This window comes from Balaenoptera borealis, assembly GCF_965194805.1.
Source record: "Balaenoptera borealis genome assembly, chromosome: 8".
Taxonomy (NCBI): domain Eukaryota; kingdom Metazoa; phylum Chordata; class Mammalia; order Artiodactyla; family Balaenopteridae; genus Balaenoptera; species Balaenoptera borealis.
In genome coordinates this window covers 75,200,614-75,224,610 of record NC_138865.1, presented here as the reverse complement: position 1 = coordinate 75,224,610, position 23,997 = coordinate 75,200,614, and the positions used below count along the sequence as shown (strand labels likewise).

Sequence of the window (23,997 nt, the reverse complement as noted above, 5' to 3'; positions counted from 1 at the left end):
AATAGACATTTCTCCAAAGAAGACATACAGATGGCCAAGAGGCACATGAAAAGCTGCTCAACATCACTAATTATTAGAGAAATGCAAATCAACACTACAATGAGGTATCACCTCACACCAGTTAGAATGGGCATCATCAGAAAATCAACAAACAAGAAATCCTGGAGAGGGTGTGGAGAAAAGGGAACCCTCTTGCACTGTTGGTGGGAATGTAAATTAATACAGCCACTATGGAGAAGAGTATGGAGGTTCCTCAAAAAACTAAAAATAGAATTACCATATGACCCAGCAATCCCACTACTGGGCATATACCCAGAGAAAACCGTAATTCAAAAAGACACATGCACCCCAATGTTCATCGCAGCACTATTTACAATAGCCAGGTCATGGAAGCAACCTAAATGCCCATGGATAGACGAATGGATAAAGAAGAGGTGGTATATATATACAATGGAATATTACTCAGCCATAAAAAGGAACGAAATTGGGTCATTTGTAGAGACGTGGATGGATCTAGAGACGTGGATGGATCTAGTCATACAGAGTGAAGTAAGTCAGAAAGAGAAAAACAAGAAAAGTGTATATCGTATATTAATGCATATATGTGGAACCTAGAAACATGCTACAGATGAACTGGTTTGCAGGGCAGAAATTGAGACACAGATGTAGAGAACAAACGTATGGACACCAAGGGGGGAAAGTGGCGGGGGGGTGGTGGTGGGATGAATTGGGAGATTAGGATTGACATATATACGCTAATATGTATAAAATGGATAACTAATAAGAATCTGCTGTATAAAAAAATAAATAAAATTCAAAAAAAGAGAAAGAAAATTGGCAAGCTGATTCTAAAAGTTATAAGAAAAAGCAAAGTAAATATATTAGCCAAAACTATTTTGAAAAAGAAAAACAAGGTTGGAAGACTTTCTTAAGACTGGATTTCAAGACCTATCTTAAAGCTGTAGTAATCAAGGAAGGTAGTGTGGTACTGGTGAAAGATAGATACATACATCAACAGGACAGAATATAGACTCTTCCACATAAATCAACTGATTTTCAACACAGTACACAAAGGGAATTCAATGGAGAAAGTACAGACTTATCAACAAATAACCATGGAACAGTTGGATATCCATAAAATTAACAGGAAATGGATCATAAACCCAATATAAAACCAAGAATTATATAACTTCTAGAGGAAAACAAAGGAAAAAATATTTGTGACCCTAGGCAAAGATTTCTTAACTACAACAAAACCATGATCAATAAATCCTGATAAATTAAACAGATCTTCACCATACATTCACACAAAACTCTGTACATGAAATGTTTATGGCAGCATAGTTCACAATCACCAAAAACTAGCAAACCTAAATGTCTATCAACTGGTGAATGGATGAACAGTCAGTGATACATCCTGATTGAATACTACTCAGCAATAAAAGAGACCTAACCACTGATCCACACAACAGTGCAGATGAATCTCAACTCCACTATGTTAAGTTAAAGAAGTCAGCCTCAAAAGACCATATATTGTATGACTCCATAAATATGACATTCTGCAATAAGGTAAAAGTATGGGGAAAGAAAACAGATCAGTGTTTGCCAGGGACTGGGAGTGAGGTAGGAGGAACTACGAAGTGGCATAAAGGAGTGTTTGTGGGTAATAGAACTGTCCTATATCTTAATTGTGGTGTTTGTCTCACAACTGTATTCATTTGTCAAAACTTAGAAAACTGTCGTTAAAAACAAAACAACAGGCCCCGAAATAGAGTCACTTAAGCTAAGCCCCAAATCACCGAATTGAGACAATTTCAGTTTTGGCTTTCCCAGAAATGGAATTTTAAACCAATCAGGGCTCATCTAATCAGCACAAGCTAAGTACTCTGCCTGATAGGCCCTTGCCACCCCCTAAAGGAAAGTGACCCTGCAGTAACCAACCTGCTTTTTTGTCTAGTGTGACTTTCTTGTTCCCACACCCTTCTGCCTACAAAAGTCTTTCATTTTCTACAGTTCCTCAGAGCTCCTTTTCATCTGCTAAATTGGATAAAGTCAGTAAGATCTCTAAAATTCACTCAGTTGAATTTTGTTTTTTTAACACTGTACACTACAAAGGGTACATTTTACTGCATGTAAGAGACTTGACTAGGAAAAATGAATCAGAATTTTTTTTTAAAACTTCACAATCGAAGTGAAAATTATTATGAAAATTTTTTGTTAAATAATTTGGTATGTTTTGTGTTTTGACTTTCCAAAAAGCTTTATTTAATTACTTTGCAATAAAAATTAGATTAAAATTTTATGCCATTAGAATACACACAAAATTCTAATAATACAAATGGACTAGGAAAAATTGCAGTGTTTTTGGCTTCAATTTCTTTTTTTTAAATAATTTTAAAGAAAGTCTGTTTTGGTTAGGTTCCTCTGAGGCTTCAAAGAAATTCATTTCTATGAATATGTTGTTTTATAACAGGGACTCCTGGGGTAAACTAATCCTTAAGTATTCAAATTGCTAATTCGGGGATAAAACTGTATTTGTAGAACTGTTAATGTTAAAATTTACATGTAAAATAGGCTCAAAAATGGGATATCCTGTTTTGGAATCTAGAGTTAAAAGATACCAGATTCTACATTTTCTAGCACATCTAATCCTCAAAACAGTGACTTTTATCACTGGCTCAAACACCTGCATAGCTTATTAAAATGCAGATCTCTGGCCTCCACCCATTATTTACATAATCAGAATCTTGGGGATGGGTTCCAAGAATCTGTCTGTTAACAAATTCTTCAAGAAATTCTTATGCGCATTACCACTTGAGAACTCTTGACCAGATCAAAGTACTACTGCCTAGATAGGGGGGTCTTCCAATATCCTTCAATGTGGTTGAGAAGAGAAGGAATTTTTTTGCTGAAAGCAATTATGCTCTTTTCAAATTGAAATGCACTCAGAAAAACAGGTTGTATTAGGCTAGTAGCTCTGAGTATAAATATACCTATCTTATAAGGAGATACACACACATACACATTTTTCAAATGACACGTTTCCTTTTTATAAACGTGAAATGTTTGTGAAAAGGTAAATTATATACATTTTTAGACGTTTACAGCCTTCCAGTTTCTCTGTCACAGAAGTGAGATCTTTGTGCGCCTTCAATTTCAAATCTCTTAACCTAGGCTTTATGTCTTCATGGGGAGTACAGTGAGAGAAGATCTGAAAGTAATTGAGTTTCAGCCTCTTTTTTTCACCTAAATACATCACATTCGTCTAGCCAAAGAATCTTGATCTTAAGCATGAAATGGTTTAGACATTATTTTAATGATAGATATACATTCCAAGTTGTAATAAAACTTGTGCAGTATCTTGAAACATCTTTAAAAATAGCTGTAAATTATTTAATCACTCCTGAGTATTTTTTTCTTGCAAAATGCATAGTAAGGAAAAACTTGAAATTCACCTAAATATAAATTTTACCTAATTTCCCCTGAAAATAGCTACATTTTGAATATTTTGTGAGTTCATTACCAAGCAAACTCCAGAGATGTTAAAATAATGGTGGTTTTGCCTTCTTTTCATTGCTCCATGGAATACAATTCCCAGAAATAATCAATCTTGACCATGCATATACCACAACTAATCATTTTAGTGGAAACTGTGCTCAAAAAAAAGCACAGGTTACTCCTATGAACCATGTTTACTAACAAAGGAGACAGTAATACACTTTTTAAAAATGTTACTATATTTACTTTTTTTATAATGGAAAACACAAAAGGAAAGAAAAAGTAATTAAAAGCTAAAAAATGTTCACTACCTATTTAAGGATAAAAGTCAGAGACAAAATTTGATTTTGAGGACCACTGTAAACACTAGAAAATATTATGTATTTTGAAAATAGCACTGATTTGGGAAGCAAGAGACCTAGATCTAGCCCAACTTTGACATATCCTTGCCACATAATCATTGAAAGTCACTTTAACTTCTTTGAGTCTCATTCTTTACAATGGGTACTAAAAGTGCTGGCAACTTAGCATGAACAAAGACAGCAGCACCAAATTGTACTAGTAATCACTGTATTTGTCACCTCCACAAATTCATAGCTAAATAACAAAAATGAAAAACCCACAGACTTTCTAATGATATTCTTGTAGTATTAACACATTTTCTATTGTATAATAAAACATAGCAACATTTGGAAGATCTGTATAATTCAATGAACTAATATTTTCCAAATGAGCAAATGCATGATGTTACAAAAGCATGCATGAGTGAAAGATCCATTCAATTGCAAGACAGACCAATGGATTTTAGTATAACAAAGTGTTCTCTGATGTGGTTTCAGATTCTATACCGTAACAAACCTCTAGGAAATTACCCTTCTGAGATCTGGTATGGTATCAAAGATGAATTTCTACAATTATCTGGAAAAGGTTATTAAAATTTACTCATACTCTTTTTGAAATGTACTGTTTCCTTTTCCTTCTACTAGTCAGACACTAATGAAATTCATAGAAATATAAAACAATGCCACTTGTCTCACTAATATTTTTGTTTCAAAAGTTATTTTTTCATAAAAAGTTATTAATATTAACACTTAATGGGCATGTTGCTTACATTCATATTATTTATTAAATAATTATTTTTTAAATGTCTCAGTTTTCATATCTAATACAATAAATATCATTATATCTAATAAATACCATTAGATATAACCCATAAAAGCCAATATAAACCAAGCTATCGGGGCTTCCCTTGTGGCACAGTGGTTAAGAATCCGCCTGCCAATGCAGGGGACACGGGTTCAATCCCTGGTCTGGGAAGATCCCACATGTTGCGGAGCAACTAAGCCCACGCGCCACAACTACTGAGCCTGCACTCTAGAGCCCGCGAGCCACAACTACTGAAGCCCGCCCATCTAGAGCCCATGCTCTGCAACAAGAGAAGCCACTGCAATGAGAAGCCTGCGCACCGCAACGAAGAGTAGCCCCTGCTCACCACAACTAGAGAAAGCCTGCGCGCAGCAACGAAGACCCAATGCTGCCAAAAATAAACAAATAAATCAATTAATTTTAAAAAAACAACAAAAAACAAGCTATCTGAGGTCCTTAGTAATTTTTAACAGTATAAAGAGGTCCTGAGAACAAAAGCTCTGAGAAGTACTGATCTGGACAATAAATACCAATGGGAAAAGAACTGATCTGGTATTTTTAGTAACTTCTAGAAGTAAAAGACTCATTTTACTCTGCCACAACTTTTCTGGTACTGCCTTCATTTCCTGGTTATATTATTACACATTAACCTTTATCACAGTTCAGCTCCACTTGTAATATTCTCACAGGTGACAGCTAAACAGTGAGCTGTGATACTCGTAAACAGTGAGCTGTGATACTCCACCCTTGGTGTATAAATAATAGAAACTCACATTGACAGAGTTCTATAAAGTGACATTTCCTACAGTGGCTCCAAGTAACCTGTGCTAACACAGAAAGATCCAGAAACCACACTAAGGAATTATATCATATGCTACTTAGGAAATGTTTTTAAGGGAACAACGTCCCCAAATTCCAAGAACTTTGAGTAGAAGTTCAATTCACTTCCCTGTGTCCCTAAATGATGTATTTGAAAATAAGTGGAGAGATTTTACCTCTTCTTATTGCAGTAGATTTGATTAGAATAATTCTTAAAAGATTACAAAATATTCACCTTTGACCAAGAGTAGTTTAGAAAAAAAAAAGAGAAAATGGAAACTACTGCTCAAAACTATTACTTGGAGCAGGTAATTTAAAATCAAAGCTTGCTGTATCAATCAATATTAATGTCAAAAAGTAGGCTTTATGCACAGGTGCACAAGTGATGATAGTAATGAAAACTCTCCACTTTTACCTTTAAGTATTAAAGACCAAAGTTCTGGGCAAGAATAAAGTCAGGGTTTACAGTCACTGTATACTATAATATGATGCAGAGTGGCCTGTGACTGAAACTCCACCCTAGGACATTTTAATACTCCTGGAATGTGGTGACGTGACTCTCCTATCACTGATTAACCATCAGAGCCTCAAACTATTCTAAGAAATGCTGGAGTTGAAGAGCTAAACCAAAGAGGCCAAACTGACACTCACTGTCTTTCTCTCTTATATATAGCTTATTGCCACACACTGGTATACATGGAAGGACTGATCATACTGTAGTATATAACAATGTTTACTTTTGTTTGATAAAAGATCAAAAAAAAATTAGTGATCAATACACTTTTTTTAAGGCTAGAAATCTAACCGCTAAACCAAAATTGTCTTGTTTTCTCTTTGTTAAACGTATATTCAAAGCAGATCTTTTTGACAGGCAACACTGATTAATGTTTATGAATCACCAAGATTATGTAACAAGAGGAAAGAAAAAATAAAAGCAAATGAATGAACAAATGACAACTTACATAGAACCCAAAGACAAGACATATAGAGACAGTTTGAGAGTACCTGCATTGTCCATCAAAGAGAAACAGGGGATTCTTGTTCATTTTCCCTCCATTCCTTGGTGCCTTCCTTATAGGGTTTCCTGTAAACATTGTTTACAGCACTCTACTACCTTTTCTAGATCTGTCTTTCCTATTTTCATCTTATTATTCCTCTGCGGTCTTAACTTGTGCCTTTTGGGTCTCTGTCTCCTTTTACTTACACCTAGCACTTCTTGCGACCTGCCAACAGAGTTATCTGTGGGCCCACCTCTCCTAACAGATTGTAAATTCCTTGGTGTCACAGAGTCATTTTGGTATCTTCTATAATACATAGCACAGTGTCTTGTACATTGAAGATGCTATTTTAAATAATTGCAGGGCTTCCCTGGTGGCACAGTGGTTAAGAATCTGCCTGCCAAGGCAGGGGACACGGGTTCAAGCCCTGGTCCGGAAAGATCCCACGTGCCGCGGAGCAACTAAGCCCGTGTGCCACAACTACTGAACCTGCACTCTAGAGAGCCCATGAACCACAACTACTGAGCCCGCATGCCGCAACTACTGAAGCCCACGTGCCTGGAGCCCGTGCTCCACAAGAGAAGCCGCCGCAATGAGAAGCCCGCGCCCCCAAATGACGAGTAGCCCCTGCTCGCCGAAACTAGAGAAAGCCCACATGCAGCAACAAAGACCCCAACACAGCCAAAAATAAAAACAAATAAATAAATTTATTTTTAAAAAAATAATTGCAAACTGAACCAAATTTTTTGTCTGTTATCCCTAGCAATACCATTTCTTTGTCAGAAAATAGCTATGTTTGGGATAATGTCCTCCATCACTACCCTGGACTCTTCCTAGAGACAATTTTGTTCCTAACAAAACATGTAGATTATACTAAATTATCTTTCAAATACAGGGCAGGTTTCTTGGTTCTTGTAGGTCAAGTAAGGAAAATCTGGTTATACAAAATAAAGTTTTTTAACAGATATGTTTTCATTCTACAAGGGAAAATTTTGTGTTCGTTAATTTAAGGTATAGAAATGGTTCAAGTCATAGTGGATGACTTTGAGTCAAACCTTAGGGATCTGACATTAAAATGAAAGCCAGGAATGAGAGATTATGAAAAAACAAACAAAAAAAACTCTGCATTCTAATTTTGAATCCGCTGTTTACCAGCTGTGCCTAGGGTAAGTCGCCTAATTTTTCTAAGGCCACCTTTTCATCTGCTGCTCCTACCTCCATAGGGTTCTTACTAGAAGCCAATATATATGATAAAGCTTTGAAGACATGCAAAGTTCAATACTAATATCTTAATTATCTACTTGCTTAAGACGCTATCAGAAAAATGGAAAAATGTACAGTACTAGGGTTAAAGTGAAATCTAGCTTTATGTGATCTTAGGCCAGCTCTAAGTATTTGAGATCTTTTCCTTTCCTTTTACCATGATTCCTCAAACAGTATCAAGTTCCTGATAATTCTCTGAAGAATTCCAGCAATAAATTCTCCCAAGTCTCACCAACAGAATATAATTTCTACTTTTAAGGGACTTCTTAGCTTTCTGGCTTCTACCTTTTACAATTAAGATCCAAATCAGAAAGAATACATCATTTCAGTGCCCAAACAGTAAAAGTAAAATTGGATTTCTAAAATACAAGTAAAGGAGAAGGTTCTATAATAACAAAGCTATTTCTGCATCCCAGAGTACTAAAAGTACTTTACTGATCTAAAACATAGTCTCTGCAATGCCACTCCCAGTTCCTATTCATGGAAGTCATGCTGTCTGAAAGGAAAAAGGCACACAACTGCAGGGGTTTCCCCAGCTATTTACAGTACACCTTTCCCAGGTTAATGGGGGATGAAGGCAGGAAGGGGAAGGAAAAGAAAGAGTCAAACTACAGTTGAGTCTTTATATCTTTTAATTCTGCTTGGATTCTGGCAGATAGCATACACTGTTAAACTATCTTCATCCCAATCACCTCTGCCATCACAAACTTACTTGAATTTTCAAGTAAACTGCATATAGGTACACACACATCTAGAGAGAGGACCTGACTGACAATGAAGGTTTAATCATTAAATATCCTTTTCTCCTATTTTATTTTAGAACAATTTTCCTTCCTAATTTATTACATTCTTTGTAACAGTAAGTAATCAATTTTTCACTGGTCTGGAAATGTGATATTTAATAATGTATTTATTTCAATGAAATTATTTGGGATGTTGCCTAGACTTGGTGCAAAATTTAATTCACCACTTAAAAATTCCAACTCTTTTTGCCAAGCCAATAAAATTTGTAAAATGTAATGAACACAACTGGTATAAACTTCACCTTCTATTTCCACCCAGTCTAATACCCTAAGTTAATAATAAAAATGATGGGGCTTCCCTGGTGGCGCAGTGGTTGAGAATCTGCCTGCCAGTGCAGGGGACACGGGTTCGAGCCCTGGTCTGGGAAGATCCCACATGCCGCGGAGCAACTGGGCCCGTGAGCCACAATTACTGAGCCTGCGCGTCTGGAGCCTGTGCTCCGCAAGAAGAGAGGCCGCGATAGTGAGAGGCCCGCGCACCGTGATGAAAAGTGGCCCCCGCTTGCCACAACTGGAGAAAGCCCTCGCACAGAAACGAAGACCCAACACAGCCATAAAATTAAAAAAATAATAAAAATGATGGGGTTTGGGGGGTAAGATTAGAAAGAGCCTAATAATCTATAAACCAGATAAACAATCCAACTATGTTTATTTTAAATGGTAAAAATAAAAGAATGTATAGAAAGCCAGTCTTTATTTACCACAATAATATATATATGCTATATATAGGTATATACAATATATATAATACATGGTGCCAGCGAAAGAAAGAAAGAAAAAAAGAAAAATAGAAAGAAAGAAAAACAGGAAGGAAGGGAATAAAAGCCAGTTGTCAGGCAATAAACCCATAAATTAAGCATCCAATTTTTACCAGTTTTTTTTTTTTAAAGATTTTTTTGATGTGAACCATTTTTTTTTTTTAACACTGAAGAGGCTATTAATTACGTAGTATTATCTATAAGTACAAAGACTTCCCCAATCACGTCACTTAGAGATCATTTTATCCACTACTCTGTTTGGCTGCCAGTCTCTTGTCTCTCTCCTCAGCAATGGTAAGGCGGATACCCTTTCCACGAGGAAAAGAGATCCACGGTTTGTTGCCTTTGCCAATAACAAAAATGTTGGAGAGCCGCGTGGCAAAGCTATTGCCATTGGCATCTTTCACATGAACTACATCAAAAGAACCAGGATGTCTCTCCCGGTTAGTGATCACACCAATTCTTCCCAGGTTAGCACCTCTAGTCACAATGCACAGGTTACCAGTGTCAAATTTGAAGAAATCAGTAATCTTGCCAGTCTCCAAATCAATTTGAATGGTGTCATTCACCTTGATGAGGGGATCAGGGTAGCGGATGGTGCGAGCATCATGGGTTGATGTGGACCGTTTTTAAAGTCTTTATTGAATTTGTTACAATATTGCTTCTGTTTTATGTTTTGGTTTTTTGGCCAAGAGGCATGTGGGATCTTAGCTCCCAGACCAGGGATCCAACCTGCGCCCCCTGCATTGGAAGGCCAAGTCTTAACCACTGGACTGCCAGGGAAGTTCCCAATTTTTACCAGTTTTTAAGAAATTCAACTTTGTTTGTTTATCTGTAGCCATTTCACTATATAAAATATCACCAAGTCAAGAGCCTTCTCTGGCTATGAAATATAATATTTATAAAATATAAAGCTTTTGCATTTCCATCCCAATTAATTTCGTTAAGCACCAATGTTTATTAGCACTGAGACAATTTTTCTATTAGAAGATTCTACAATAAACAAAGCATTTAATTTTCAGATGTCCTGACATATTTTCTTCAAATTTAAAAAAGGAAAAATTCTTTCTCTAATAATTTATTTAAAAATCCATTTATTTTTCTTTTTCATTTGAATCTATTTATCTTTCCCATGCATGCAATATAGCTTTAGGCCAATAATGGCTCAGGGACTTGTCAAAGGTGTATTTTAATAACAGAAGCTGTGCTTCTAGAATGCAGAGCTGATAAATGTGCTCAGTTTTACAATACATCAAAAGGGAGGCAAGTCAAAATGTTCAAAACATGTGGATTGTAGAATTAGCCACCTAAACAACGGATCTTCACTCAGACGCTATAAACTCAGATTATATGGGGGAATAAGGGCTCAATTTGGACTCGTCACAGCATATTGCAAACATTATTTTTCAGGTACCTCATAGTGAACTAAGTAGTATGCTCAGTTCCTAAGCAATGAAAGCAAGTACACCTTGGATACTTACTAATAGAATCTATCTATCTAAAATGTGATTATAACTCGTTCAAGGAGATTCATGTTATAGTGTTTGCGCAATGAACAAATACAAGTAATGAATGCCAACTGATGGACAAATACAATAATTCAGCACCAAGGAATGAGTGCAAGGTACTATCATGATTTAACCATTAGCTGCTGGATATACCTGGTGCTTTCTGTGCATTAATTTGCTTTCTTTGAAAAGTGAGGGCAGTGGTACTCTTTATTAGGCAGAATTTTAAGAGTACAATACTTCTTCCCTTTAAAAAAAAGGGAGTTAACATATTTTGGCAAGTACGTAGAGAAATTTGAACCCTTGTGCACCGTTGATAGGATTATAAAATAGTGTGATCACTATAGAAAAAAGTATGGAGAAGCCTCATGAAAACAAAGCTACCATATGATCCACCAATCCTTCTTCTGGGTATACATGCAAAGAACTGAAAACAGAGTCTCGAAGAGATATCTGCCCAACAATGTTCACAGCAGTATTCAAAATAGCCAAGAGATGGGAGCCACCTAAAGGTCCATCAATGCATGAGTGGATAAACAAAATGTGATACATACACACACACACACAATTATTATTCAGGTTTAAAATGGAAGGAAATTCTGTCACATGCTGCAACACAAACGATCCTTGAAGACATTATGCTAAGTGAAATGAAAGTCAAAAAAAAGACATACATTGTATGATTGCATTTATATGAGGTATTTAAAGTAGTCAAACTCAAAACAACAGAAAGCAGAATGGTGTTTACCAAGAACTGAGGAAAGGAGAAAAGGGGAGTTGTTGTTAAATGGGTTACAGAGCTTCAAACTTGCAAGATGAAAAAGCTCTGGAGATCTACTGCACATGTGATTATACATAACACTACCGAACGGTACACTTTTAAATGGCTGAGATGGCAAATTTTATGTTATGTGTTTTTTACCACCACTACAAAAATAGATAGATAGATAGACAACTTAAAAAAAGAACACAGTTGGTCTATAAAAGATTATCTTTAAGGATTTAGTTTGGCTAATTAAAAAAAAAAAAAGCTTTTAGTAAAGATGGAGCAAACATCTGGTTAGAGAGGCAAGCAATGGGTGGCATGACCTGTTGGGCAACACCTCACTTTCTCCCCAGTAGTAGTACTTTTTGTTTTCTCCCACAGTTTAGAGGACCACCTCTATCCATTCCCCCAGCACACTACAGTAAACATACAAAAGCAAAACTTCTGGGAGGACAAAGTTCCACTTAGCTTCCTGCTGCTGGAGACCCAACTCTTCCCCACAAGAGCACTTGAAACATTTATGTGAAATAAGCCTTTTTTTTTTTTTTAATTTTATTTATTTATTTATTTTTGGTTGTGTTGGGTCTTCGTTTCTGTGTGAGGGCTTTCTCTAGTTGTGGCAAGTGGGGGCCACTCTTCATCGCGGTGCGCGGGCCTCTCACTATCGCGGCCTCTCTTGTTGCAGAGCACAAGCTCCAGACGCGCAGGCTCAGTAATTGTGGCTCACGGGCCCAGTTGCTCCGCGGCATGTGGGATCTTCCCAGATCAGGGCTCGAACCCGTGTCCCCTGCATTGGCAGGCAGATTCTCAACCACTGCGCCACCAGGGAAGCCCCTGAAATAAGCCTTTTTAAAAACACTATTTTATTCATCTGAACCAAGGGACTAGAGATGAGATAGAGGAGAATTTATTTATTTAATGCAATGACATATGAAGAGATAAGGATTGCACCAGGGCAGTCAGTGGAGATAAAAATTAAGAGGCAATACGTTTTAAAATTGTCAAGTAAGAAGTGCAATACCTGGGGACTTCGCTGGTGGCGCAGTGGTTAAGAATCTGCCTGCCAATGCAGGAGACGTGGGTCCGATCCCTGGGCCAGGAAGATCCCACGTGTTGCGGAGCAACTAAGCCCGTGCTCCACAACTACTGAGCCTGCGCTCTAGAGCCCACAGGCCACAACTACTGAGCACGCAGGCCACAACTACTGAAGTCCACGCGCCTAGGGCCCACTCTCTGCAACAAGAAAAGTCACTGCAATGAGAAGCCCGCGCACGGCAACTAAGAGTAGCCCCCGCTCGCCGCAACTAGATAAAGCCCGTGCGCAGCAATGAAGACCCAATGCAGCCAAAAATAAATAAATTAATTAAAAAAGAAGTGAATACCTGGATGTGAGGACCAGGGGGAGTGACTTTGTTTAATGAAAAGCAAACATTGTTTTAGGCATAAAGCACCCACAAGTCATGAAACTGGCCAGACATCCCTAGAGCAATGTGGTTCCAAGGCATGGTACACCAGTTCTTCTCCTCTTCACTTGAAATACGTTTCGGATGAAATCTACTTTCAATCAACATTCTTCTTTTGGCATTTAAGGTCTTCTCTCCATTCAGGGCAGCTCCATTTTGGTCTGTAGCATTCAGTGGACTCCTGGGTAACCTTTTGTTTTGTTTTGTTTTGTTTTGTTTTGTTTTTTAACCTTTTGTTTTATTCAAAAATTCTATAGCTGCAAAGTTTGAAAACCACTGAACCAAATACGTATGACATTTCAGTGGCTTGACCCTGTGGGTATCCATCTATTTTGTATGCAACAGGGTTCCTCAACCACAAAACTACTGCCAGGTCAGGCGGCTATAGATTCGTTGTGAGGGCTGTCCTGGGCACTGTGGGATGTTTAGCCTACACCTGGCCTCTACCTCCTAGATGCCAGTAGGATCCCTCCCAAATTCTCTAGTCATGACAATCAAAAAGTCTCCAGACACTGCCAAATATCCCCTAGGAGGCAAAATCCTCCCCTCCCAGACTCTAATCTGTTTGTGGCCTGTTGCTATTTTATACTAGCTTCTCCTTTCTCTTCTAATGGTAATGTTAAACATGAGCTAACACTATATTATTGGTGATTCCTTTTTAATGGGTCGAAGAGAAAACAAACAGGCTAGAGACTCTAACACATATGCGGGTATTTGCCTACCACATTTCAAAATTGACAGGAGAAAAAAGGTTGCTTGGTTACCTGAAACACAAGGCATAAGAAGTTTCTATGCCTTAGGCATTTCAGGACCTAAAAGTAAAATCTATTTGTCTAGATACATGCATTTCAAAAAAAAAAAAAAAAAAAAAGCAGGACTATATATACTACTCAGCAGGAGGAAACTTCCATAAACAAGATAGGTGACTTATAAAAATTAATATAGTATTAGGCTCAGGTGAAGAGGGAAAAAGGATTTTTTGAATGAATAATAAAACACAGAAATCACTGTGGGAAAGTGGAAAAACAGAGCTTTGAAATAAGACAATTTGCATCTGAATCTTAACTCCATCTGCTTTACTTTCTTATCTTGATAAGATATTTAATCCCTCTGAGCCCAGAATAAAAAAAAAAAAAGAAAGAAAGAAAAGAGCCCATTTCATTTCCTTACATTGCTTGAGGAAGGGGACAGTCTTTTAACCATCTGTATTTGTACTACCCAGAAAATAATATAAATGTCTATAAATGAGTTTTAAGTGAAAAATATCAAGATTCCTTTCTTCTTTAAGAGTTATACAAATCCCTTTATACTTTTAAGATTCCTTGCTTTTCCAATAATTTTCAGCTCCACACCTAAAATTATTTACAGTGTTCATGAGTGGCTTGTGACTGACCAGGAATGGTAACGAATGGTTTTAATTTATCTTTGGGTTTTTTTTCTTTTCCCCCAAAAGTCAAAAACAAGGCACTTGACAGAAACTAACACACCATTGTAAAGCAATTATACTCCAATAAAGATGTTAAAAAAAAAAACCAAAAAACGAAAAACAAGGCACTTGAAAAATGAGGGTTTTTTTTGTTTTTTGTTTTGGCCTCGCTGCGTGACTTGCAGGGATCTTAGTTCCCCAACCAGGGACCGAACCCCACACTCCACAGTGAAAGCGCTGAAAGCGCGGAGTCCCAACCACTGGACCACCAGGTAATTCCCCTTGAAAAATGAGGTTTTATACAAAAAGATTTAGACTCGTCCTGAACCACAATTCTTACATCTAGCAGTAATCTTAATAATGATTATACTATTCAGGGGTCAAGGGAGATGTCTGTCATAGCACCACAACAGCCCTCCACCAGGGAGTAGCGATTTCTCGCCTCCAAATAAAAAAACATGAGCCAAAATGATGGGGAAATCCTGGTACAACTACACTGACCTCTGATTAAGTGACAGAGTGTAAAACAAGGATGGTAGCTCATCTTAGCGCTTTTACAGAGATGAGAAGCTGTAAAAAACTAAGCATTATCTTTATGAGCCTTTCACTTTGTTTCTATAAAGACCTAAAGCTTTGCATACTCAATGACATTTAAAATTATCTTATATCAAAGGGTAGTATCATATCAGTATCGCATTGTTCACACATCACTAATACGTGACATGCATTTTATCCCCTTCCCCTCACAGCCATCATCCCATCCCTCTCTAGCAAAAACACAGTTTTCAACTCTTCCCTCTTTCAGCTCTAGTTAGGACATCTGTTCTTTTCTTAAAAGTCTCTGGGAATGGTCCAGGGTTGTTTTCAGTAATTGGGAGAAATTGTCATAAAGAACATGCTTATAAAAATTCTGTAGCACGTCACCTTACTGAAGGAAAAAGAGAAACATGAAAATATTGTCTGCCACTTACAAACACCGTACAATTTTTGCTTCCCATGGTTGAAACAAAGAAGTCTGAAGAGTTTAGATGTCAAACTCTGTTTCTTGGATCTAAATGTTTGGTATCAGATCCCATGGGCAATGGAAATTTGCTAGACGTGCGCGGTTTTTGGTGATTCACATGCCAAACAAATGGGAGAAAAGGTATTAATTTTCCCAATATTCAGAATATTACCTCATTCCAAAAGAAATGTCACTTATAAACAGTACCTCCTCCTCCATTTTATGTTCTGCTGAACTTTTCTTTATGTACATCATTTGGTTACATAATTTGTGGCATGAGACAGTTAGACAAGTGAAACAATGCTCAGCATTTTAACCAAAAGTAATATTCAGGGTGCTGGAAAATGAATCTTTACACAAAAGACACATCTAGTGTCAAAGTAAACTTCTTATACAAATCCTAACAAAGGACAAATTTAATTTATAAGTGATTAGCTTGAACAAAACATTTAAAATTTCAAAACAAGTTATGCTACTTTAAGCACTGTTCATCAATGGATTTAAAAACCTTATAGTGTTGGTCAAGTTTTGATATGCAGAGACAGCAAAGTGTACATAGGTGATTTATGCTTTCTATAACACTCAATCTTGGTTTGGAGTTTGAAAGCTAGGCTTTCTAAAATGCCTAATGTAATCTAAAATTCTAACGTAACCTGAAATTCATGATATTCTAGGCCAGGCAAGTTGACCTCCTAAATAATGTGTTCAGACTTGTTTTAACTAGTAGTTTCTTAGTCTCTCATAAGCTATCATTTTTGTATTAGCTTGGGCTTCTTTATTACTAGAGATCTTCCTTTAGGCTTTAACGTCTTGTTACCTGTACTTTGGTATTTGTACAATATATTTCCTTCATTTTGCATTCAGTGGGAGCTATTCTATGGCTAACCTCATCTGCTTCAGGGTGATACAGAACAGCAGCTCCTGAGGTCCTCTTCTAGCTCTCATTTCGAAGGCCTCTGAGTCACATACTACCGGCTATTGGCAACATCACCATGAGCTTCCCTGACTCCAAGGACTTCAATGACTCCAAGACAGGACAGAGTTGCTGACCTTTGGGTCCATGTGTCCACATTCAACCATTCTTAGGTTGTTGTGTTATAAGTTTTCTGGAACTAAACATAAGATTTGTTAACTGTTTCCTTTTCCTTTTGTTTTTAATGGAGTCTTTCTATCTGAATAAAATATCTGTTCTTCTAGGATTTATAGTATACAAATTCTTCTGGAGCCATAAAAATATTAAGGCCATAAGTAATACACAAAAAGAATAAAAATTCAAGAGCTGTCTAAAATAAGTTCAGAAATTCTATAGCATGGGGCTTCCCTGGCGGTCCAGTGGTTAAGACTTTGCCTTCCAATGCGGGGGGTGTGGGTTTGATCCCTGGTTGGGGAGCTAAGATCCCACATGCTTTGGGGCCAAAAAACCGAAACATAAAGCAGAAGCAATACTGTAACAAATTCAACAAAAACTTTTAAAAAAAAAAAGAAATTCTATAGCAAATCACAGCATCTGGAAAATATATAATAATTGATATGATCTTTTATGTACTGGCACATTCAATGAAGATAAACATAAAGGATGCAGCACAAATTAAAGATAAGAGATTAAAATGCAGATAATGGATAAGGCACAAATGTTTTTAAATTATTTCCTTTGTTATATCATGAATCTATTAAAACTCTACAGCTACGTAAATACTTACTACATATAAAAATTCTTTTAGGAACTAGCACTACCAAGAGAAAAATGGAGATTGGTGATGAAATCTCAGAATACCTTTATAAAAAGAAAGACCTGTTGAAAATATTCAAAAAACTACAAATCTTGTATTAGGCCTATTAACTAAAACTACACAGTTTATAGTGAATCAGCATCTAATTTCTATGGTAGGGAACAGAGTTACTCCATTCATGGAAATCTAGCATTGAACAGTACAAACAGTTGCCAAATTTCCCTACTGCAAATTTGGGCCAATGAGCATAAAACTTTTAAATTTTCTTTAAAAGTGTTTTCTTTGGGGAGGAAATGCTAGAGAATACAAAGGAAAGACTGGAAGATAGGAGACAGAAACTTGTATAGCTATTTAAAAGGGGATCAGCTATACCTATAATAAATACTAAAAATTTGCTCTGAAAGAGCAATACAGAAATAAAAATTCTAAAAAGCTGAAGTTAGTCTATCTTTACTTGAGGTTTTTAACCTTTCAGTATTAAAAAGAAGCATCTTAAGCAAACTAAAATGCCCAAACATTCAAAGCTGTTAAAATTCTCAAATAAACAAATTACCCCATAGCTTGAGTTAAAGATCCACAAAAAAGCTGACATAATTTTTCAATAGAAATAAACAGCAAAGGTTATATCATATTTATTATTTAGACTGACTTCCAAACTTTAATTAAAATTTCCTCCCAAAGAGGAAGAGGGAATACATTTAAGGAAGTTGCTACTACTGAATAGCTAAAAGTAAAATAAAGCAACAATGAACAAATGTATTCTAAATAGCTATTACATAGACTACCAAATTAAAACTCATAATTGTAAAAGTAATACTGTACATATTAATGCTAATTTTTATATGTAAAATAATCAGTTTTCTCTTTTAGGCAGCAATTACCCTCCAATATGGCCCTTAGTCAGCTGAGCCAAAGGATGTAAGGGAGCAGCACCAGGGTGTACATAAAGCTGATAAAACAGAATGCCAAAATTACAGAGGAAGGGTAAAGGACAGAGAGATGAGAAACAAAGTCCAGTGTCTTTTCATGTAGACCCAAAACTTCAAAGGAATGAAATTATAAATTATCAATCTAGTGATTTATTTATGATACTCAATCTAAGCCATTTCAGTAATCTTCATGGGTGAAATTAAAAGGTCAGACCCTTTTTAAGACCCCCTTTGGTAAAAAATATTATTTAATTTAGTAAATTAAATAGTAAATATTATTATCTCATCAGTGGGAGATAGAATTTTGCAAAACAAACTTTCCCTTCTCTGCCTTAAGCCTAGTCTCATTTTATGAACAAGATGCTATAAAAATGGTGCATTATTTATTTAGGGGAGAATGGGGAGGGGAATGGTGAATCCACCCTTTCAATCTATTTGCCTTCACAAGCTAGGATTCAGCATGTAAGATGAAATTCTATTCTACAGGGAAGAATGGAAATTTTTTCTCTATTCACCTTAATATTTATCTGGACACGATTTCGAAAATCAGGGAATGAAGTCATATACTATGATACTGATATTACTGGTGAGGTAATTAAGAAACTTACTTACCATTTTTTAGGCTTTGATAAGGGTTTGTACTTGCTGTATTTTACACGCCACTCAAGAACTTCTTTACAATGCTGACATACTCCATCATGAAGTTTTGCATTAATTTTCTTAAAAAGAAACAGAAAAACAAATTGAGAATTTCACTTGTGAGCCAGTATTACAAACCCCAAAAGGTACATGAGAAATTTAAGGGTTTTTATATTTTAATTTTATTTATGTATTTTTATAAATTTATTTATTTATTTTTGGCCGCTTTGGATCTTCGTTGCTGCACGGGCTTTCTCTAGTTGCAGTGAGTGGGGGTTACTCCTTGTTGTGGTGCGCAGGCTTCTCATTGCAATGGCTACTCTTGTTGCAGAGCATGGGCTCTAGGTGTGTGGGCTTCAGTAGTTGTGGCATGCAGGCTCAGTAGTTGCGGCTCGCGGGCTCTAGAACACAGCCTCAGTAGTTGTGGAGCACGGGCTTAGTTGCTTCATGGCATGTGGGATCTTCCCGGACCAAGGCTCAAACCCATGTCCCCTGCATTGGCAGTCGGATTCTTAACCACTGCACCACCAGGGAAGCCCTTGCTTAGCATTTGATTGACATATCTTTTTATATCCTGCGCCACTAGGGAAGGCCTAAGTTTTTTTTTAAATAGCAACCTAACTTCAACCTAGGTAACATTTGATGGTATACTATGCATATTTATGTACATTATCAATTTGGCTCTTTACAAAGGCAAAGATCCTTAACTGGCTGTAGCTCAGAATCATCTAGGGAGCTTTTTAATTTCCTGGAAGAAGTATTTTAAGCACATCCCCATTGATTCTGATGCATATTTATTTTACAACTCAAACTGTATAGTTAAGATAGATGCATTTTACTGTACATACGTTATATCTCAAAAAAAGGTAGTAATAAAAAAGAAAATCTAATTCATATTTTAAGACTACTGTTTTGACAATTCAAATCTTACCACTGAGAAATGAGAAATTAAACGGAGAAATTAGACAGTCCTGAATTGTCAGTCTGCAGGGGACAGCAGAGACTAAGAAACTTGAGAAAGGAGAGCCAGGGAGAAGCAGCTGGAAGCAAGAAGGTATTTAATTATTCAATTTAAACCTTTTGTATTCTCATGTAAAGATGTCTTCGAAAAGTTACCTTGCTAACCTGGTTTCTTCAAAACAGAAAATAAATATGTGCATGTGACTGTGGTAGAAAAGGGGCTTTATGAAGAAAATAAACATTTTTATTATAATATTCGTCTCAAAATGTGTTGGGAAATGAGGAAGGGAAATTTTTAAATGTGTCATGTTTTCACTATATATTTCCACTATATATTTTCACTAAATACTATATATTTTCACTAAATACTCTGGGAATTCTCTAACTTACTTTGGTTGTGGAAGCTATATATTTTCACTATATATTTTCACTAAATACTCTGGGAATTCTCTAACTTACTTTGGTTGTAGAAGCCTGGTCTTTGCCTATTGTTGGAATAATGAAGAAAGGACATTTTAAGTTCGCTTCCTTTGTTTCCTTTTTTAATTTCTCAAAAGGAGGAAAAAAAAGCATCCCAAAAGATGCAGATTCTTTGGAGGGTTATTTGATACTGAGTTAAAAGCACAATATTTAGAAATCATCTGAAAGAAAACAAAACTTCTGAACAGCACTTGATATTCTTTAAGGTTCTAAACAAGAAGGTAAAATAATGACAAAATGTTTATTCCAAGAGAAATTTCAAGGATATTTTCAAAAACCATAAATTAAGCTGTGAATACATTATGTGTGAATTTAACCCTGTGGTGAAAAACATATTCTATTCCTTATGAATTGTGTGTGGGGATTCTTTTCTTCCTGACCTAGAAGGAGAGTCCCTGGGAAGAGAAATTCTGCATGCCACTATATTCCCTCTTTTCTGTGGTCCACTGACTGTTGCCAGAAAGAAGGAAATCTGTGCCTAACACCAAACTCCTCTTCTTATCAACCTTGGCACTTAGTTATCGCATACAGGGCTTGCTAAGAAATATCCAGAACTAAGGTCCACATTTCATCTTTGGTTCTCACTGCCCTCTGTTGCCTAGAATATCTTACCGAAAGCATTGCTTATATTTTCCTAACTGTAACCAATAATAGAAACAAACTAATGACTTGATCTATGATTATAATATGAATGTGATATAAACTTTCTAATTAGAATGTTCTTAGAATGCACACCATTTCGTTACCTGCAATTTTATTATATACAACACACTCTACTTGTTAACTAGGAAGGATTATTTGGTTTCTTGCTTGTTTCTGTTCCAATTTCTGACCATTTCATCTTGATTTACAAAGCTGTGCATAGTTTGGAAGCTGGTTTCTTTAGGGTGGATCAAGAGTAGAACAAAACAGGTCTTTGTGGGAACTTGTCCTGTATGCGATGCGTGAAGCAGTATAAATGGAGACATTGTACAGCACCCACATGACCAGCAGGCACTACTACAAAATTAAACTTGATTTTCATGTGTTAAGAAATGAATGAGAAAAGAAATGAATGAATGAGAATGAACAGTACTTTCACTTAAAAATAATTGCAGAAAGAAAACTGTGTACCTTGCTTTACCGTTTTTTGGCAAACTAGAAAAAGTGAATTCCAGACACGTGAGCAAAGGAAGCCAAATCCTAGTTCTAGGAATCACTCCGCCTGGAGCAAAGGAGACGGCAATCTTACCTTACACCTATGTTTACAACTAACCCTGTCTTGGCAGTTAATTTTAGCATGTCCCTCATGGTAGAAGATAATAGGTTATTTAAGGTTAAGATTTAAGCATGTTCAAATATAAAATCAAAACATAGTTTTCTAAGTACAAAAGCCTTTAAAGATCATTTAGTTTAACAAGCTACTATCCAGATCTCTAAAGGAAAAAAATCATCAGTGGAAGATTCCACTGGACTTAAGAATCTTAGCTAAAAAAAGAAAACCTTCTTTATCAATGAATACTTCTTTTAAAAATTAGAATAGACTTAAGATGTATCAGAAGACACTCCTACTTCACATACACATAGTCTTAAAAACTGTCTAAGCCATTATTAATTCATACAACACATTTTATAGTAAGTGCTGTTATCCCTGTTAAACGTTGTTATCCCACAATGCATCAGTGATAAAATAATACAGCAATCCCCAAAAGAAAACTGGGTGAGGACTACAACTCCAAGAAGGTAGCAAGAGCGAATTGTAAATATAACATCTGTATCAATATGCTGATGCTGAAAAATATTTTATAAAATATAAAGTATCATTTAACAGAAGGAAGGCACTACTGTGTTGCAGGGGAAGAATCTGAATAACATACAAGAGCAACTAATATAATCTTTCATTAGGATTTTCTGTACATCATAATTCTTCCAGAAATGCTAAAGGTAAAACAGTGGCATATTTTACTTCCCTTCATTAACTGAAAAAAAAAAAGAAGTCAAAAAATCAAATTCTCAAGAAAAATGCCAACTCTAACTGCAGCTGAATTTCCATGGAATGGAGTGGAATGGAATGGCCTTGTTCTCTCCCCTGCCTTACACCAAAATAAGGTATTTGCTGCCAATATAGCTACAACAGTGTTATTCCAGAAAATAGGAATTTTGTATTTTAACTATATTTAAAAGTATATATTTTAAAATTTTCTAGTAACACTCCTTTAGTCTAAATTTGGTTAGAGGATAAAGGATCTCTGAATTGAGTAGTAAGATATTATATGACTAATAATAATAATGTGAAAATCTGTATTTTAGGTTGTGACTTTCAAATCATAAACTGTATTATTTTAAATCCTTTTAATATGGCTAGAACATTGTTGGGCATAAAGTATCTTATAAAATAAATACAACCAAAAATAGATGAGGGAGTCAGATTGAGGGAAAAATGAGAGTTGGTAGGGAAAATTACAACGCAGTCAGGAGTACAGCTGGGAAGTGCACTTGCTAGAGATCGGCCACAAGTGAGATGTGAGTTTTCTAGCAGTCAAAAAAACATGAGCTCTGCTCACCTACCTGATTCAATGTCTGTAACATGCCAAAAATCCAGTTTCTCAGAAGCAGCACAACTATTCTTGTCATTGAAACCCAAAGTTTCATTTTCCCAAAAAGGACACCATATAATACAGTAAACAATGTTCTCAAAAACAGCCTTACAATTCAAAGTATTTCACAGAGCTGTTTTCTACCTTAGTTCTCAGAGTAGGCTGGCGTTATAGCATGCCAAACACAGTGCAGTAAAAAAGTTATTTTCAGGCGTGCAAAGTAGATACAGAGGCCTGATATTCATAAGATCTATAGAAATGCACTGCAAATCATAAGGCCATCTTCAATAAATACTTTCTCCCAAATGAGTTCTAAAAACATTCACCTCTATTATGAAAAATTCAAACATGCAGAAAAAAGTTAAAACAATAATACTAATGCATAGCCGTAAACACTATCTAGAGACAACTGTTAACGTTTTATGTGCGTGTACACTTAAAATAAGTTGCAAACATCGAGACACTGCACCTGTCAATCATACATATCCTGGAAATAGACTTTCTCCTACTTAACCACAATACCATTACCACACCTCAGAAAAATGAAAAATAATTCTCTAATATCATTGAATGTAGCCCGTCTCCACTGAAATGTCCTCAACTGCTCCCTTGCCCCCCCAAATCAGTATTCAAGTTCAGTTTGTTATCTCTCTTTTGATCTAGAAGGGTTTCCCTCTTTTACACTGATTTTTTTTTCAATTATTTTTAAAAAAATTTTTATTGGAGTATTGTTGATTTACAATGTTGTGTTAATTTCAGGTATACAGCAAAGTGAATCAGTTATACATATACACTGATGTTTTTGAAAATACCAGGCAAGTTGTCTTTGAGAATATTCCACATTCTGTATTTGTAAGATTGGTTTCTCTTGGTGTAATTTAACTCATTGCTTTATGTCCTATAGTTCTGCAAGGTGGAAGTTAGGTTTAAAGGCTTGATTAGATTCAGGTTTAAGATTTTTTTGACAAAAACAGTTCATTTGTGCTACTGCTATGTACTCCACATTACTCCAAGTCAGGAGGCACAAGATGTCCAGTTCTCACCTAGTCAGTGATGAGAAATTTGACTGATCACTTGGTTAAGGTAGTGACTGCCCAGATCTCTTCAAATTACAAAGATTAGCAACAACGCATAGGGGTCATGTCAATATGCTGTTCCACAATAACATTTCGCTTCATGGTTTTAGCATCCATTCAAGGTTCTTTGCCTGAATCAATCATTTTAAATGCTAA

The 23,997-nt window shown here is 36.1% G+C and overlaps 1 protein-coding gene across 2 annotated transcripts in view; it reads right to left on the bottom strand.

The window, feature by feature from the left end:
- LOC309633109 (uncharacterized protein C9orf85 homolog) overlaps nt 1–23,997 on the bottom strand; it is a 61,415-nt gene that overhangs the window by 15,287 nt on the left and 22,131 nt on the right. For both annotated transcript variants that reach the window (XM_082401532.1, XM_082401531.1), the window contains one exon: nt 18,723–18,829. In XM_082401532.1, the coding sequence (XP_082257658.1) occupies nt 18,723–18,829 (107 nt within the window). The remainder of the gene's footprint in view (nt 1–18,722; nt 18,830–23,997) is intronic.